We start from the raw sequence: 19,025 nt of genomic DNA on the forward strand, positions 1-19,025 counted from the left end.
TCGCAGGAGGCCCCAGTGTCGGTCGTCCTAGCAACGGTTGGCCGGAAGGCGCGAACCGCCCTCCTTTCTTGCTCCCCCGCCCCCCTCTGTGTTGATGAATTGTTAATGAGTTTGTCATTCACAAAAAAAAAAAGAGGGAGAGGAATTTCCGCTCCGGATCAAGTGAGTGCAAACACGATGAAGAACTGCGGAAGGAAGGAAGGAGGGAGGGAGGGAGGGAGGACAAGGGGGGAGTCGGCTTTCACATGCTGCACCAACACAATACAAGTAAAAGTCAACACGTTTAGCTGTCACACGAATATTAGAAAATCTTAAGGAAAATAAATATAATGAACATCATTCTGAAAAAAGGAACTTGAAAAATACTTTTCTGCTTTTCTACCTTTTATCCTCATCATACCCATTTTTTTCCTCAGATTTTCACCTGCTAGTGTGGGGGTCCTCTTTTACGTTTGATGACATTAGACTGGTACTTCCTGGTTTCATGGGGCCCCCATGGCCTCCAAATGTACCCGCAGAGGTCCTGCTCTAGTTCTGAAGTAACAAGCATGGCCCCACTGAGGGGGTCCAACATGGGGCTGCGAACAAAAGTGTGTGTGTGTGTGTGTGTCAGCATATGTGTGAAGCGGCTCCAGCTTGAACGCGGGGCCCTTGTTGACCCCCCGCCGGATCACCGCCCCTCTTGCTCGTCCCCCATGCAGCGAATGGAGCCAAGCTGTTTGCATTCACCTTTAAATCTATTATGCTCTTTCACTTCTACTCCTTGCTGTCTGGTAGGAGAAGACTATTGAAGACTATTTGGATGATTTTTTTAATTTTATTTTTAAATCACGTGTTAGTAGCCTTGGACGTAGACGTTGACTTTGGATGAGAACTGAGTCAGACCGGATCTAAATACAAACTTCAAATTTAAGCAAAAATACTGCAGTAACTTGACAGCCATGTTGAATTTGTTCAATGATTTAATATAGCGGTATGTAAAATAGAGCTGAACAATTAATTTTATTCAAATAGACACTGGAAAAAGTGACACACTTGTAAGTCAAGGTGCACTGGAAAAAGTTTTTAAATCTTAATTGTTGTTGACCTCTTAGCATTAATCTTGTGTTTACAAATTAACATTAGTTTCCATCTGACTTTTTGTGAACCTTCTCATCTCAGCTTACACTTTAACTTTTTTTTTGCGTACATCTGTAAATGTAAGACTTCTCGTTTGCATGTTTCCACATTAGCTGAGTAGCTGATCCAGGGTCAGCGGGGGCCTTCTGAAGCACACAAAAAAAAAAAAAAAAAAAAAAAATACAAGACACAAAGCAGCAATATTCATGTAACGCCTATTCAAACTTGCATCACAAAAACACACACACACACAGGAACCTGATTAGTGTGTGTATCTTTTTTGTGTGAGGACAAAAGACTAGCCCGTCTGAGACGACCAGCCGGTGGCAGAGAGACGCGAGGGAGGAGGACAAGATTACCCGGCGGCATTGAAGAAAAGAGGGTGTGGTAGTGTGTGTGTTATGGTCACGCACACACACAGGAAACAGCGTCCTGAAAACAGGAAGTCCCCATGACACACTCAGCAAAGACAGACAGACAGACGTCGTCAGCGAGACGGGCCGGCAGCAGAGTTGTGAACTAGTTGTACTAAGTTCATCTTGTTTTTCCTTTTTTAATCACTTCACTGGTTTCTTTTATATCAAATTATTTCGGCGGTTTCTTCCGCCTTCATCAGAGTTGAGAACTTCCGCCCACGCCGCTACCGTGCAGATAACGAGTGTGTGTACTTTGCGATAACAACTTTCAAGTGTGTCCGAATGTCATCAGCACGCAGATAAGACAAAAGTGGCAACATTTCGATGGTAAGGCCAATCGAAAAGTAGCTGGAATCCAAAGTCAAAGTCCAAAATCGGTTCTCTGCCAGGTGTCAAAAGTGTTGGTAAAAGGCTGAATGGAGTTAGTTTTTTTTTTTTTTTGTTTAACTTTGACCCCAATTAGCCTTCTTTGCTTTTGCTGTGGACCACCCAGAAAACATCATGAGCTCGGTGGGACTGTGCTGGAACAAAGTTGGGAGTGTTACACGCCTTCCTGGGATAGGAATTATTGTGGAATCCTTTTTAATTGGATTTGACTAGGAGAGTGCACAAAGAGCTTCATTGCGACCAAAGACACATTCCAGTGGAGGTCCACTCAACTCAGATCTGAAGCAGTTGACACTTAGCTTCATTTAGAATCAAAACTTAAAAAAAAAAAAAAATCTGGAAAATCACTGGTCGATGTAAAGTGGCTGTGAGAAAGTGTGTTTCTATAGTTGAATAAGAGTCTGAGGTCCACCTTAGGAGTCCAACCTTTGTCAGACCAGCTGCCTGCAGGTCTCGTGCAGGGTTGCACGTCTTAAAAGATTCACTGGAGTTAAACCACTTAAAAGTTCAAAGCTCCACAACGCAGGAAAGATCACCGTGATGATTAGCGCCCAACGGCTGGCCTGGCTTTACCCCATCGTGTGTTCTTCTCATAGGAAAAAAAAAAAAAAAACACTTCCTAGGAAAGTGCTGACTTGACGTGTTTACCCTGATCACTTCCCGCTTTCTGCTGCCAGAGCGTAAATGTGGCCTCAACAACAAGAGGAGTTCCTCTCCTTTCCCATTTCCTGTTGGGAAACGTCTCCAAAGTCTCGGAGCGACAGGACAGGACGCTCTGAGAGCAAAATGTGTGTTTGTTTGTGTGCAGTGAAAGCAGGATGGAGTCTGGTCAATCCAGTTAGGCGATATAAAGCCTTTGGAAGGAGGACAGAAGAGCGAGGGATAAACAAGGAAGATCCCCACAGTCACGTAGCAGGCGTAATGCCACGGCAGCCACGCGTTGTGGGACATGTCCCACAGCCCCAGTGCCAAAAACACAGCAGTCGCTCATTCATAAAAAAAAAAAAAAAAGTTTTATTAAAGAGGGCTTTTAAACATATGAAAAATATACAATGTTAATAATATATAACCATTCCATATAATATAATCAAAATATATCTGAGGTCTATAGGAAGCGTTGTTTTGAGGTTAGTGCATGCATAAAATTAAAACCAACAATAAATTTGAGGTTAATATTTTGTAAAGTGGTACATTTTCAAGATGAAATGTGATTCCTCGATAAGAAACCACAACAAAATGGTCTCGCACGAATGAGCAATGTTGTAAAGTGGTCTGGCTGTAGCTGGAGCAGATGGAGAGTGATCTCCTCATTAGCTAGGGTGATGGGCGCTGAGGTGAGGTCGCGTCACTTTGCTGCACGGGTTTAAGTGGAAGAGCAAAGTTAAGAAGCTTCAGAGCTTTGGATTGGCCGTGTGAGGCGCCGTCCACGTTGGCGGAGACGCCGCTGGGAGCTTAGTCCTTATGATGACCGACAGATTTTTCTTTCACTTATTTCTGAGAATGACACAAGATGATCCCGGGAAAATGTCAGATGAGGAACATTAGCATGTCTCAGGTCAATCCACCCTTGGACCTTCCAGAGCGTTCCATGCCATCGGACGGTTCCTAATATGCCAGAAGGGGAAGCACGCACACACATTTGTAGTACCTTATTAGAGGTGATCCGGTGGTTTATGAGGTGGTCTTCCAGTAGGTTGGGTTTTGGTGAGCCTGTCCTGAAGTTGGTCCTCGGTCAGGCTGAGACGCTCTTCCAATATGGAAAGGGTCTGAGGCGGAAGACATTAGCTTTTAGAGCGCCTCGTTGTTGGGTTGAATCAGAAGAGCCTTAATTTGTGTACTAACTAATGAAATCAAAACCAACATTTTTGCCATGACTGACCTGCGTGAGAACGTCTAGCTGCTTGAAGATTTGTTGCAGGATGGAGTTGATAACGGGCGGTTTCCCCAATGGTGCCTGCGACGGGTCCATCTGGGGGGCGCTTTCGCCATGGTGCCAATTTGCATCTTCGTCCTCTCGCCGCGTTCGAACATCCCTGACTCGATGTCTCTTGCCCTTGTCCCCTCGCCGCTTCCATCGACTTGCCTCGGCCCCGATCTCCTCCTTCGTCCAGCCTTCGTCTTCTGTCGTCAACGCGACGGGAGATGGACTGTCGTGGGCGTAGCCTTCCACGATGCATTGGTGGACATCGTTGACATGGTCCTGCAAAGTATACATAGCGACACTTTACCATGTTAGGAAATTATATTGTTGAGACTTTAGAACAGAGCAGGTCTGGGCAAGTGCCACATTCGATGGAAATTAAATTATAGAATTTTTTTTGATTTTTTTAAAAACAGCTAAACGTATGTGAGATAATATTTATCCTCACTAATGTAAAGTTCAAATGTGCTACAAGGCTATCAAAACCAACCGAGCCCAAAAGGTTACTCGACCTTGACTCGAACACAGTGCTTCTCAATTATTTTCTTTTAAAGCCCCAACTAAAGTTTATCCTAATCCAGGAAGAAGAAAATGTTGTATTTTAGTCCAAAATTGCTCAACAAGAACTTAAAAGTGAGCATGTGACTGCAAAAAAATCAAACTTTTAACTGAATCTGATTGGACCGTGTACCTAATGTAGCGTCCAGTGTTGGCACATGCACATGCACACACAAAGGAGGGAGGGAGGGAGGGAGGGAGGGACAAACGAATGAAAAGGAGGAAGGAAGAGGAGGTTGTCACACATTCCAGACTTAATGCACAGAGCAATCGATTCCGCCGTTCTTCCTGTCCTGCCTTCAAAGCGCCGTTAATGATGGAGGGCGAAGAGGAGGAGTGTAAAGATACCCAGGAGGAGGCGGCGGCGGCGGCGGGGAGGGGAAGTATCAAACGGAGGTGAACAAAGCTGTCCGTGTGTCTCTGGCCGGGCTATCGCTTCTTCATCTCCTCCTGCTCAGGAGCACATCTGGTGGACAGCTGCAAAGCTCATTTACACCGAGTTTATCCAGACCCCCCCCACCCCCCCCCGTGTTGCCCCAGACAGGAAGAGAGGCCGCAATCAAAGCCGTTCAAGGGGGAGATAAGCAGGACACGCCGATCGGCAGGAGGACACGCTGATTAGCTTGTTTGCCAATTATACTGTTAGTTCAGGTTAAGGGAAGTCGTAGGAGGTAACGGCTGACCATAAAAGGTGTCTTTGGGTCATAAAATTTAACAATTGAGCAGAAAATTTAGTTTTTTGACACCGTAATGCGAGGAAAATGATCACAAATTGGAATTTTGGACTAAAATTATAACCATACCACGCTAGAAATTTATTGGGCCACATAACTGCTGCTGACAAAAAGTTTCATTTCAGCATAAAAGGAACAGCCAAAGGCAAAATTGACAAAAATTTAAAAAGTTACAATGAAAAGTTGACTTTTTGGCCATCAAAGTTTAACTTGACTTCAGGTTTTTTTTTTAATCAAATTTTGGACAAAAATTAGCAAAAAAATCTAATTATTAAATAATTTTAAAAATAATTCCAGAGTATTTTTTAGTTTTTGGCCATTAAAGTTTAACTTGAAAAATAAATGAAATGATTGACTTTGGGGTTAGGATTAGGGTTTTTGGACAAAAATTTAGTATAAAAATGAGCAAAAAAAAATTTAATTTTTGAGTTTTTGTTGTTAATTTTAGTCGTGGGACTGCCAGATCAAGTCTCCAGGTAGCAAACAAAATCATGAGAGTCAAACAACCTCTTGAGTTGACATCAAACAGCTCCTCCACATCCAAGCGGAGAGCACAGCTAATCCTCGCCCGCATGCTAATGACGCGTTTGATCCCACATCTGCGAACCGAATTCCAAATCTTCCGATGATGATGTTACTTTTCATCGCAAACATCACAGCTGACCTTTTGACTCCGCATCTCGCTTTTGTAAATAATTACCAAAAAAAGTTGACATATATATATTTTTTTGGTCCTGGAACCACAAAACGAGTCAACATGTGTTGACGAGGTTTATCGACTTGGCGTGGATAATCATCAAATCGCTTTGATCTCCTGACACACAGGAAGTCACGTGACAAATATTTGACGACGCTTTCGTGCAAAGAGTGTTTTGCCGCCACGCCCGCAGTCGCAGGAAGACAAAACACCTGCGGGAGATGCGCAAACCACAAACCACGTACGCGTGCTACCGCCTAAACAAACAAAATTTGCCAGCGGTGCTGTTCTGACTTTTTTTTTTTTTTTGCTTTTCCTTTTTCGAGAGGAAGCCGACACATCCGCTCGTCTATCTCGGCGACATCCGCCCACGCTCAAACCAAAACATCCTGCTTGGCGGCCATTCAATGATACACACACACACACAAATGTCTCAGCCAAGGCCTCGTCACGGCTCAATGGCAGCGCGTCATTCAAAGAAAATACACATTCATTGTAATTTAAAAGTCAAAGTATTTAGAAAAAAAAATTAATTTTAAATAAATACAACGTTTTTGTGCTTCATAATTCCATTTGAGTGCCAAAATATGTTCTGGTCAATCTTTGGATTAGTCTTCCAAAAATAAAAAATATTTTTTTTTGATCAACACACAACATAAGATTTTGTGGTCAACAAAATACAACTTGTAGTCAGTCGATAATTGTAATGTTTTTTACAAATTTCTTGGAGGGGGGGGGGGTAATAACAAAAACGTTTTTTGCAGTCCATAACAGTTAAATATTTACTGTATTATTTAAAAGTGTACTTTGCTTTTTTATTCTATTTTCCACTTATGGTGAGTCAGTCATTGTGTATATGGAAAATAAAAGTGTGAATCTGCAGACTCACACGGAACATGTTTTGCGGTGGGGGCACCATTGTCGCATTGAAATGGTAAACATCCTGTGTCCTCGAGCACAAAACAAACAGTTTGTTCTCCTGCGACGTTGAACTTTGACCCACTCGAGACGTTCCCTTTTCCAAACAAGCAAGTTAATGCTTTGAATGTGTCTATTTAAAATAAATAAATAAATAGGACCTTCCACACTCTCTGGTTAAATTTGGCAGGTTTGAATTGTAACGTTTCGCTTTGGTTTGATTCCGCATAAAAGTCAAGTGAACTTTTATTGACTTGGCAATACCAATTTTATGATCTCCGCGTGAAACAGGCTAACATATTAGCTCGTGTTGGCCGTACATCAAAGTGCTGCAATGCACTAGAAATCTGTTTTGTATGCGTTTGTGTATTTAATGTTTAGGTAGCAACATTGTGACACGGTTGCTTTTCTAACCTCATGACCATGACTCATCGTTGGCGCCAAGTTCTTACATAAGCAGGTGGAGCTTCCGCTTTGAAAACATCCGCAATAGCTCACATAATTTGAACAGTTTAGCGCTAATGCTAGGCTAGTTTAGCATTGTGAAATCCTCTAGCGGTGTTAAACAGGTCAGAAATGGCCCGACCGAGGCTTCAATCTTGCCTTTTGTGGTCAGCTTTTTTTTCATCAACCCAACATGGTCACCTAATTTTATTTTGAGACGAGAGTCCAACAACAAGGACACTCTGGATCACGACTCTCATCCTCTTCAAAGCGAGACAAAAAACTGAAGAGCTGTCTCTAGCAAAAAAAACACTTCAGCGCTAGTCGCCACGCCAACGCAGCCGCCGCTCGAATCTATTTTTTTTTTTAATGGTTTTAATCTCAAGCACTTTTCTTTCAACATTGCAGCTATTTTTAGCTTACCTTTACACAACGATGACCTTAAAAAAAAAAAAAAACATGGAACATTGTTGTCTTGTCACAGTATTGGAACGATTTAATCAGCTTTTATTTTCTAAGTAAATTGGACAGAAAGAAAAATATATTATTAATATTTCATGGCCAAAACAGGGTTATGGTTGTGTTCAAACTTTTTAAGAAACCCACCAAAAAAAATAAAAAATAGCAGTTACCAAACACTACATTGTGCACATCGGCATTATTCCTTTTATAATGTGTCTTATAAAACCTGGTTCATCATTGGAAAAAAGAAAAATCTGCTTTCACACCAATGACCAGACAAAAGGCCTTTAATATTTCACAAAACCAAACGACCGTGGTTACATCATCTCCCCAAATTAGTGCTGCGATAAATAAAAGGAAGAAATAAACCTTCCTAGCTGACACACTAACCTCTATACCGAAGAATTACGGCTATTCATTTTTTATGACAGATTTAATCCAAACATTATTATGAGTTGATCTATAAACCAAACTATAAACGTCCTAACACAGCAATAGAGTGTCTACGTGGACGTGGCAAGAGTGAGGAAGTTTCACTTCCGTCTTTTTTGCATGAGTCAGTCATTCATTCACTCAAGTTCCTCTTTTGATTTCTCTTTTAGGGTGAGTGAGTGTGCTACACTTCCTCTTTTCACTTGTGTTTTTAAACAGCTACGTGACACACAATTACATGTTTGTTATACTGTTGATATGACAAACACAGCCAAGCCTGCATTGTTATGCTTGCGGTGTGGTCACAATACTGGAATGATTTCTTTGTGCTCAAAGAAACCACAACTTTTAAGTCTGCTAGCTTAAAGCTATATAGCGGGGGTGTCATTTTTTTTCGCAGGCCGCATTGTAGTCATAGCTTCTTTCGGAGGGCCGTTATGACTGTCAACCCGAATAAATTTACGAGCGCCTCATATTATATACAGCAAAAGCTACAAAACAAATAACTCGTTTTCAAATCAGACGAGTAAAAACTGGTCAAATATATTAGATATTATTAAAAGTGAAGACAATTTGCAATTCTAGTAATGACACACGAATTTGATGCACAATTTGTCTTCGCGGGCCACATAAAATGAGGTGGCGGGCCGTATCTGGCGAGTTGAGTTTGACACCTGTGCGTACGTTGCGGTGTTGTAACGCAACTTGTGCCTACAAATGATGCAAAAACACGTAAAGGCAGAAAATATATCAGTACTCAGTCATATATTCTTTATCCTCTGCAAAGAACGACTAATAGTGCCTTATTGAAGAACGGGAAGGAACCGAGATGTCTTAAGGAAGCTGTCTCTACCAAGTATCTCAAGACACTACTGGAGTTTTACTTTTTACACACCATCTGTCTCCGTTCGTTTCCTTGTTTTAATGTTGCCATGGTTTCTGTGTGCTCGCCCCTCCCCTCCTGTGTCTGCTCACAATCTATGTAATTGCCGTTACCTGCCTCTCGTTACCTGTCTTGTATTTAAGGCCTGTCTGCGTGTCACTCCCCTTTTGGTTTGTTCTCATCTCATGTCTTCTTGTTTCTAGTCTCCAGTCTGTTCTGTTCTAGTCTTGTCCCTAGTCGAACCTCTAGTCTAACTTTTGAGTTCTTCCCTGGTCCAAGATGCATTTGGTTGCCCATTCACTTCATGACAGTTAAGTTGTGGAGTTAATTCTGGATGGGAAGTCTCACGAGACTTATCTCTTGTTCTTTGCTTTTATGACATCATACATTTGTAGTCCTGATCTGAAGCCTCACAAAATTTGCTGTGTTTTTATTTTATGTCCAAAAATGACGTCGAAACCAGGCTGACACATTTAGTCACTTTCCGACTGCTGTTGTTTTTCAGATTTTATTTTCCCAGCCCTCAAGGTTTCTCTCCCAGCAAGCGGAGGCGAATCCTTTCACGTCGAGGAAGTGAATGAGCATCACTGTAGCTCGGCGTGGGATTAGCCCATTTTAAAGCTCCTCGGTAAGTAAGACTTACCCACATTATTCGCATTTTAACACATGCGCATGTGGAGGTCGAGAATGTAGGACTGCGTCAAATTTGATTTCTTGCCAGTGTACAGAACACAGCAGAAAGTTTGCAACGCCGTGCTAATCTGTGTCATCTTCAGGAATGCAAAAGATGGCTCCTATCTTGCATGGACTCGCCCACGGTCAACTTTCAAGTGCTACTGCCTCTTCAGCGCATTGATTGATGCACCTCTCACTTTGAGCTGTGGCGCCGCATCCGCCGCCCACAGTGACGCTTTGACATGAAAAATTGGCCCCATCAGCCGTTTGCCACTTGAGTAATCAGCTTTTGGACACAATGCTCGGTTGTTAATCTTAGCTTTTTGGCTGGGCGGCAGAGCACATACCATGTGGGCTTAATACTTCCCCAGACTGGACTTCCTTTAAAAGGAATAATCCTGAGCGACCATTGCAATGGGAAAACGACCAGTACGTTAGCAATGTGATTTTTAGGTCATCGCTGTAAGTGACTTAATTTTTTCTCAGAACATTATTTTTTTACTTGGTATGAGACCCCTTCTCAAAAAAATATCACCTATTTTCTTAAATAAATATTATTTCCCAAAAAGTTTTTTTTAATAGATATATTAGTTTAATCGTCCCAAAAAAATGTTCCATAAAGTCAACTTCATTTTAAGATCAGAACTTCTGTTGAAAAAATGTAAATTAACTTTCATGACCACTTTTTGTTGAAAAATTTGACTTTTCACTTTTTAGATAAAAAAATAAGCCTTAAATCTTAAAAAAATATTCTCAAGAAAATGCCTTTGTCTAAAATAAATAAATAAAAAGACTTTAATCTTGTTCAGTCATTACTTTTTTTCTTGGAAAGAAAAATTGCTGAATCTCCAAATCAAATCTGACACATGAGACGACGATGTCTGTGTGATGGTTGCTGAAATGCATCTTAGTCCAGCATGAGCCCTGATGACAGACAAAGCCCACCTGTGGCTGCCAGACCCCGTGTGTGTGTGTGTGTGTTGCAGTTCTCTATGCCCCCACACTCCACGGTGAAGGCCAAAGACACCGCATGACCTCTAACCCCCCGTGGCTCTGGCTGTCAATCACGCCGCCGTCCATGCCTGTGGCGGACATGCTGGCAGCTCTTGTCTGTTGGAACCACCCGCTATTAGCATCCCACCGGCTGCCATTTAAAACAAGAGTATCGGCATTACCTCTCCTGTGCCACTAAATGTCAAAAGCGATTTTTGAAAAAGGAAGATTTTGATGATCAAATTTTGTGGAGCAATTTTGTTTGACATATATCATTGCAGCAAAATCTATAAGCAAAGCTAAAATTATTCTTTTTACAAAAAGACTGACAAGTAAAAAAAAAAAAAAAAACTAAGCACTAATAATAATATAGATACATTAAATATTTGACATTATGCTTTTAACCTCTTGAGGATGGGAAACTCAAGATGAAGGCCGGAATTGCTAACGTTAGCCGCTAACAGCTAGCTGCTCACTCTCTGGTACAGGAAGTGCTAAAAAAAAAACTATACGGTTCACTGAATCCAAAAAGGTCATGAACTAAGTAATAAAAGTCTCTTCTATTCTTTTTTATATAAAAGCTTCCATGTGACCAGCCACCATTTTGCGCACCTCAAGTGAATCCAATGAAGAAATTGGCCACTTTTGATAGAAAGTCCCTTTTGTAGCTTGCACTCAAATCAATTGCGCGAGTGCAAAAAAAAAAAAAAAAAAAAAAAAAAATGACCTCATGACCGGAACAAGCCGCCACGGCCGTGACTTTGCAACTGAGAGGAGTGGATCACTATGTTCCCAATTCGCCCATCCGTTTTTCCATGCCAATTCTCATGGTGTCACATTTTGACAAGGATTGCACTCATGAAGGGATTATTGTCCTATTTTCAAGACAGTTAACCAAAAAAAAAAATGTATGTTGTATGACATCACAGTTGCCAGGTCCCTGTTAACCAATCACGGCTCAGCTTCAGAAAACTAGCGAGATTTAAATCCTATTCCGCAAATGAAACATAAATCAAAACACTTGACTAGTTGGCCAGCACAGAACATATTGCCAAGAAAACTTTTGTGTTGAAAAAAATTGTATTTGCACACACTCACATGCGCACACACACAACCTAATCAGCTTTAGCACTTGAGCTAATACCGAAAGGAGCGTAAAGAACCTGTGAGAAACTCATTTCTATTGAGTGCAAGCTTTGGCTTAATTGTTGATTGTAAGACGACAATGGCGGCATTGGGTTAGCCTCTCAGACGCTACGCTAGCCGGCCCCGACCTTCGCCACGTTCCCACACATACCGGGCGAGCGGCCATGGTCTAAAGCGCCTTATGGTGAGACCTTCACGTCTTTGACAAATACCCGCGCAAACACAACACATGTTGCAACTGTTGTTTTTTAGGTGTTATGAATTGAAAAAGTAGCGTAAATATCGTGTGCTTTTCTTCCGATAAATTATTGTTGAATTGCGGCATCATTCCTTGTGTATCGTAAAATATGCATGGTGACTTCTCAAGTGTTCTTTGAGATGTTGGTGAAGGAGTTCTGAAATAACGAAGACAAGAGTCTCGGTAACACGAGATGGAAGTAGAACTTCTGAAACCATCTTTGTAATACGTTTGGAGAAAAATAAAAGACACGCAACAGGCAACAGGCCTAGCGCTTGTTCTCCTCCGCCAATCTTGAAGCAATCTTCCAGGTGGCATGAGGACACTTAAGTCCAATCTCATGCTCGCTGCTCTTTGGGGGCGCATGACTTTCTATGTTTAGCCAATTCCCCTATTTCTCAAGGCAAAAATCAGGCAAAACAACTAGATTAATATTTGCCTTTCAAGTGGAAGGGCATCATCAGTTTGGTCAAGAGTATAGACGACCGAGATGAAACGTTAGATTCCGTTTCAATCGATGCATTGGGATCCATTAAAGCCGATTTTCTGATACTAATCACTTTTCAATTCACTACTTTGCTATTAAAACAGTCTTTGTTCGATGCTAAAATAGATCACCACATGAGAAAAGTTTTCCCAAAGGCTTTATTTATCTCCGTGGTGCTCTAATCATCAGATGTGATAATGAAGCGTCGTCTCAAGATGATGAACGGTGCTAAAAAGGTTTAAAAATGCATATTGGGCATTTTGTAACTTTAAAGGGGTAAGTCGAAAAGGATCGTGTATTTAAAGTTGAAAAACTCAACGCAGCAAAGTGTCAAAGGCGAACCCCCTCGCAGCCCCCCCGGGCATCCCTGAGATGGATTAAATATGCGTTGCATAAGACGAGGAGATAAAGGGCAAGAGAGGTGAGGCGAGGCGAGAGAGTGGAGGGAAGAGAGAATCCTGCTGCTGCATTAGTGATGAGGACTTGCCCTCCTTGTGTCTTTTTCATGAGCATGATCGAGTTTCTGGCCAAGTGAGCACGGAAAAAAAAAAAAATGTTAGTAGACAACACTGACCCAACCTGTTCCCGTCAGTCACTTTTCCACAGTGTTGCCTTTATTACGTCAGGCGAAACACAAAAAAAATTATATTTTGCTACAACAGTGCAATATTCATGCGTGGAAAGGTAATTATGGTGGGTGGGCAATAAAAATTATGATGGCTGAATGAAAAAAATGTTTTAAATGCTTGACCATAAAGTCGTATCTTAGCACAAAAACACAATTGATGTTTTGGCAGTAAAATACAAAAAATGATGGCTGTATTTTTGCACAAAAATAAAGTGAGTGACCACAAAATGGCTGTAATTTGGTCTAAAATTGCAATTGTTGACAACAAAATTTATAGTTGTTCGCAAAAATTTAATGTCAACCGCAAAAGGGTCAAAAGTTGACTTAAAAATCAGAATTCAATGTATATCGACATTATTAGATAATTAAAAAAAATGTGGTGTGAAAAATTGTGATGAGTCGATTTCTATGATCAATACAAAAACAATAATGTCCATTTGTTACATTTTTATTGTTATGCAGCTTTCAGGAGTCCTCATCCTGCAGAAGAATCCCCCTTTCCTTCCTCACCCCCAGAGGTTTTTGCTATCTTTAGCTCGTTTCCGCCGCGTCTTGTCACTCTGGCTCTCCTCTCCGCCATCTAAATATGGAAACTAAACCCACGGCGCAATTCAATCTCCCAGCATCCCCTTTGCGCGGGAAGCTCCACACGAGGTGCAGCCAGGCGTGTGCGAATACGCCAGGCCTAACCCAGGGATCGGAATTCCGGAGTGGACACACAATGCTAAAGGACAAACAACCGCAAAGGAGAACGCCGTGGCGTCACGGCGAACCAAGCGGTGACACGCGAGACGGCGGCCGGTAACTCAATCGCCATTTAATCGCCTCTTTAACGCACAAATGCACAATCTGACTGATCGGTAGCTGCAGAATGCAGGAAAAATTTGATTTTTAATAGCTACAGAAACGGCGTGGAAAATTGCTTGAGCTGTACACAAAGTGAACTAAAAATTTTAATAGTTAACTACAAAACTCAAGTTACATTTTGACCCAAAAAAATGAAACATCGGGGCTCGAGACTAACTTAACCAGGAGCACAGTGACCCCTAACCTGAAATTTTGTTTGAGTAAATATGTTTTAAATATTTATATGAACCACTCACTGCATTGCTGATAAATGGCAGAGGAGTGGAGCAACAAAAAAATATTCATGATAGAAAATAAAAAAAGTAAATTACTGGGCAAACATGAATATGTAGATGAAATTCTTTGTTTCATGTTAAAATATTCATGATAAAAATTTTTTTTAAAAATAACAGTAAATTACTGATCAAACATGAATATGTAGATGAAATTTTTTGTTGCATGTTAAAATTTTAGGATGCAACTATTTAAGTGCAGTGCGGACAATCCAGAAAAAAAAATGGATGGTTGAAACTCCCAAATGTGGAGAAGAAGCGAAGCAAAATGAGTTATCTCCGCATATCAATGACCTTTGCAATGAATGCTCTCAATTTGCAGTGGAAGAGATGAGCTGGAATTTTTTTGTGCGCCAGTGGCGAGGCAAACAAAAAAAAAAACTTGACATGACGCATGGCGTAGCATTTCAAACTTACCCTTGGGTCATTTTTAAAGAAATTATATAAACTTTGAAAATCGTATCACAACTTTTAATCATTACCGAACAGCAAAGTGTGTGTGTTACCCGCATTCCTCACCAAGCCGTCACTAATCCATAATTTGTCAAGTTCACAAAAATTATAACGAGCCCCTCATGCTGAATATCATTCAAAATCCATCAGGTGCTTGCTGTGTAATCGAATACCAATTTTCGAAGCATTTAAAAAAGAGCTGCTGGAATTCAGTGGAGAGTTTGCTAAAGAATGACATTTCAAAACTTTAAGCAAAAAACTGCTAAATTTAACAACAGCTGTGTCACTAAGAGGTCAATGCTGACCGATAGCGGCAGAACTGCAAGTTGTGAAATCTCCCTCCCACCCACGCACCCACCTCAGGCTACTTCCGCACCCCCCCGGTTATCACGTATACGCCCACGTTGGGAAGCATTTGAGCGGAACATGGAGGCAGGGAAGAGAGGAAAGCACTCTGAGGGGATCAAGTGTGACCGAGGACTCCCGCTGATGGAGGCGTGACCGCAAAAAGATGCATTATTGAGGCACAAGGTTCATCAGAAATTTTTGTATCTACTTATTTTGGACTGGTCACCATATTCAGAGAACTCAATGATTGATTATGCAATGATTGTAATTAGGTACAAAAAATTGCAAAATGTTATTCTGGGGCGAAAATTCAAAAGGTGACGGCAAAAAAAAAGTCACATTAACAAAAAAAAACAAATTAAGCTGTTTTTCAGAATCACGGCTGATGAGTTTGACACGTTCATTCTTGCGTGTGAGCAACAGCGCCACTAGTGGTGAAAAGGTGTACTGGGCAAGCCCGGTTGCTCGCACTGAGTGGTTGACTTAAACCCACTCTGGCTCATCTATTATTAGAGCGTGGTAGAGGGCCCTCAGGGTCCCGGGGCGCCGGCACGTGGACTCCTCAAAGGCGCCCCCCCCCCTCCCACCCAGCAGCGCCCACACCACCCACCGCTGCTCTCCTCTTCCCTTCATCTCTCACCACTTCTTACTTGCCCAGCACATGCTTTCACATGCGCCAGTGAAGTATCCGGAAGAGGTGGAGGAGGAGTGGGCAGATGGGACAAGAGTAAAGTGGATATTCCAGATAACATTTGATAGAAATGCATAGAGTGGCGGCGCTCGATTTGCAACCACAGGCCATGCAGTCAAGCCAAGTTATTATGATTATATAATTATGAAAGTGTCTATACTGTGTGTGTGTCTGACGAACTCCATATTGTTTCTCCATATGAGCCCTGCAGTTTACTGGCGACCATTGTTTTTGTCCCCTGACATTAATTGCCGACCAATCCATGTACCGGCAATTATTTGTCGAATGTGAATTATGATTGTCTAGCAAGAAAAAACGGATGAATTTTGAAATGGTGCAGCAGCAGGTTTTAAAAAAAACGCAGGTTGGTTTGCACTGCCACCTAGTGGCCATGACGTGCAGGAGTTTGCACTGATGACGTTTCAAATGGAACTCACTGCGTCTTGGTGTGGACCTTCTTGTAGCTCCACGATGTATGGTTCTGATGAGTGCGTGTCCGTTAGTCCCGGACCCACCTGTGAAAATGCACCATTAACATTTTATTTTTTTTAACATAGAGAGTTAGTCGGCTTGTGGCAACCTGAATGTCGACCGTGTGCGTCGGGTGAGGGTGGGGCACCCGGGGGTGGATATCGGTCAGGTGTGGCGGGGGGTTGGGCGTGGCTCGCCGGTTGTGCTGCTCCAGGACCTCCCGGTATGATTTGGCGTCAAAGTTGGTCTTCCACAACATCACCTGATCGACAGACAAAATAGAGTTTTATCAACATCATAGATTTGATATTGGATACACGTAACAGACAACGATACCATATTTATTTTTTTGAAATGGTTTTGTCTGTACTCTCGTTGAAAGGCACCCACTTGTGAATCAATGCCCGCAGAAGCAAAAAATTCTCCAGTCCTGGAAAAGGCCACAGTGAGGACGGTGCCCTAAAAAGAAGTTTGAAAATAAGTTTGATCACTTTATTCTCATGAAATTAAACTTTTTATAATATTATCACAACTACTGAAAGTTTTGTTGCAGTTGTACAATTTTCTCTAAGATTGATATATGAAAAAAAATAGATATATACATGAAATAAATAAAAATGATTAAAATAAAATAATTAAAATAAAATAAAATATGCACTTTGTGTCCATGCAGCGTGTAGATGAGGCGTCCCTCCAGCAGGTCAAGGATTTTGATTGTGCTGTCGCTGGAGCCGCTGATCAGGTAGTTATCAGACGGGTGGAAGGAGAAGCTGTTGACACTAGCGCTGTGGACTACAACGCAAACAAGATCAACAATGTTCTTGAACTTTCTTCTGTGCTGCTGCTTGATTACCTAAGTAATGCTGGATGATCTTATTAGTGCGTATGTCCCAGATTTGAAGTGCGTTATCAACACCCGACGACGCGATGCACGTGCCTCTTGAGTTGAAGTCCACATAGGTCGAGGATCTGAAAAGCGGATGATTATGGAGAAATGCGGAAAAAGTACACCATCATCCTTTTGTTTTTTTTTACCCGCGGTAATCAGTGAAGCAGTTGATGCAGTTTTTGCTGGACGTGTCCCACAACCTGACGGTGCGATCATCCCCGCAGGACACAACAAGGCGACTGTCCGGCGAAAATCTACACGGTAGAAAGGTTTCGTTAGGCTTGATCTTTAAAAAGGGGCCATCAGAGAAATAATAACGAAAAAGTTGAATATCCATCAAAAGTGTAGGAAGGTGACACGGCATCAGTAGGCGTGTCTAGACCATACCAAACGATCACCGATCTGAGAAATACTCCCTGACAGTTTGAAGATCAAATGAAAAATGTTACGCAAGACACAACAAACAAATGCTCACATACCTAGCACAGCGTACCCAGTTGGTGTGTTGGTTGAGCGAGCAGATAAAACATCGCCGGGCGACGCTCCAAATCTTCACCGACTTATCGTCCGATGCCGTCACCAGCCTCACGCCGTCGTGGGAGAACGCCACGCTGCGTACGGCAGCCGTGTGCGCCTTAAATACCGTCGACTCCCCTTTCCTGAAACATAACACGTAATGAGGGTGAAAAAAGGGATTGGGAAGTTTAAATTTGAAACGATTTTCAGCGACTTACAAGGACGGCTTCCACAGTCGCACCGTTTTGTCCTTGGACGAGGTCGCCACGAGGTTGCCAACGGGGCAGAACTGCACGGCCGTGACGGCGTCTTGATGGTTGATGAAACGCAAGGACCTCCCTTTCGCTGACAGATTCCAGATCATCAGGCTTTTATCGCGGGAGCTCGACGCTGATGAAGAAAAGTCAAATTGTTCATCTTGAAATTGCGTTAAGGACATTTTACCTACATGTTCTTTTTCTGCTGGGAGAAAATGGCACTAAACAATAGATTTATTTCTATTATTTCTGTTAGTTCAATTATTAGGTGAAATAATTCAATATAATCGATATGGTTACTTACCTAATAATTTAGAGTTTGGATTAAAATGTACGCAGGTGACCGAATCCTTGTGGCCTTTAAGCAGCCTCTCCATGCTGGGGTCATCCTGTATTGAGGACAGAGACGCATTTTAAACATTATTTTATGTTTCAATATTCTGAATTTAATGTTAAATACGAGAGGTTGGGAGTGTTTTGACAGTTCTACTTAGCAACCTTAGCAGTAAGGTTGCTTACTCAGCTAATACAGCAACTTCTTTTGTCTAAAAATTATTCGTCTAAAAAACTTTTACTCACCAGCACCGAGGCCATTGTGGATATTTAAGCGTCATTCGACGCTACAGTTGAAGACCGACTAGAACGTTTCCTCCATTATGCTCAAACTGAGCGCCTTCGGTAAAAGTATCTAGACCTGAGCAGTCAAGCACGGATATAATGATGAACAACTCCACTCGCGCTAATCGACAAGTTACTAAAAACGCATTATGCGCCCACTTTGTGCATTGTTTTTAACAACAGTGCTAATTGCTAAAGCTAACACTGAGTGGCGGTATTTGCAGTTTCGCTCATATAAAACAAAATCGATTACGTCTCATTAATTTACATATATACTGGTAATTAATACTTGTGAATAAACGATTAAGTAAGCTGTCATCCAGCTAAAAGTGGGTGAAAGTGATGTATTCCTCTCGTCACCGGAATCATTACGTAAGCGTTTTACGGTTGCTTAGCAACCACGACAACCTTAGCAGTCAGCGCGTACACGCCTTAAGAAAAGTAGCAATATCAACTACATTACTACATGAATGACCTGTATCATGGTAATCGTCATATTTAGATG

General features: G+C 41.8%; 1 protein-coding gene and 1 long non-coding RNA gene across 3 annotated transcripts; one reads left to right on the top strand and one right to left on the bottom strand.

Moving 5' to 3' along the window:
* Nucleotides 1-3,570: 3,570 nt before the first annotated feature.
* Nucleotides 3,571-18,930, bottom strand: poc1b (POC1 centriolar protein B). Its single transcript, XM_049722716.2, has 12 exons — nucleotides 18,482-18,930; nucleotides 18,207-18,291; nucleotides 17,864-18,035; nucleotides 17,609-17,788; nucleotides 17,276-17,383; nucleotides 17,094-17,209; nucleotides 16,899-17,032; nucleotides 16,631-16,699; nucleotides 16,350-16,502; nucleotides 16,207-16,284; nucleotides 3,802-4,122; nucleotides 3,571-3,688 (listed from the first exon to the last, which is right to left on the bottom strand). Exons 1-12 carry the CDS (start codon nucleotides 18,494-18,496, stop codon nucleotides 3,575-3,577), a joined length of 1,545 nt encoding a protein of 514 aa, XP_049578673.1. The 5' UTR covers nucleotides 18,497-18,930; the 3' UTR covers nucleotides 3,571-3,574.
* Nucleotides 9,266-10,450, top strand: LOC125970437 (uncharacterized). Of its 2 annotated transcripts, XR_007482095.1 has the most exons (3): nucleotides 9,266-9,281; nucleotides 9,477-9,599; nucleotides 9,748-10,450. It is a non-coding gene; the product is annotated as an uncharacterized lncRNA (long non-coding RNA). The 2 variants fall into 2 exon arrangements; XR_007482094.1 differs by lacking the exon at nucleotides 9,266-9,281 and having other exon boundaries at nucleotides 9,288-9,599.
* Nucleotides 18,931-19,025: the final 95 nt, after the last annotated feature.

The sequence above is a fragment of the Syngnathus scovelli genome, chromosome 6, assembly GCF_024217435.2.
Source record: "Syngnathus scovelli strain Florida chromosome 6, RoL_Ssco_1.2, whole genome shotgun sequence".
Classification (NCBI taxonomy): domain Eukaryota; kingdom Metazoa; phylum Chordata; class Actinopteri; order Syngnathiformes; family Syngnathidae; genus Syngnathus; species Syngnathus scovelli.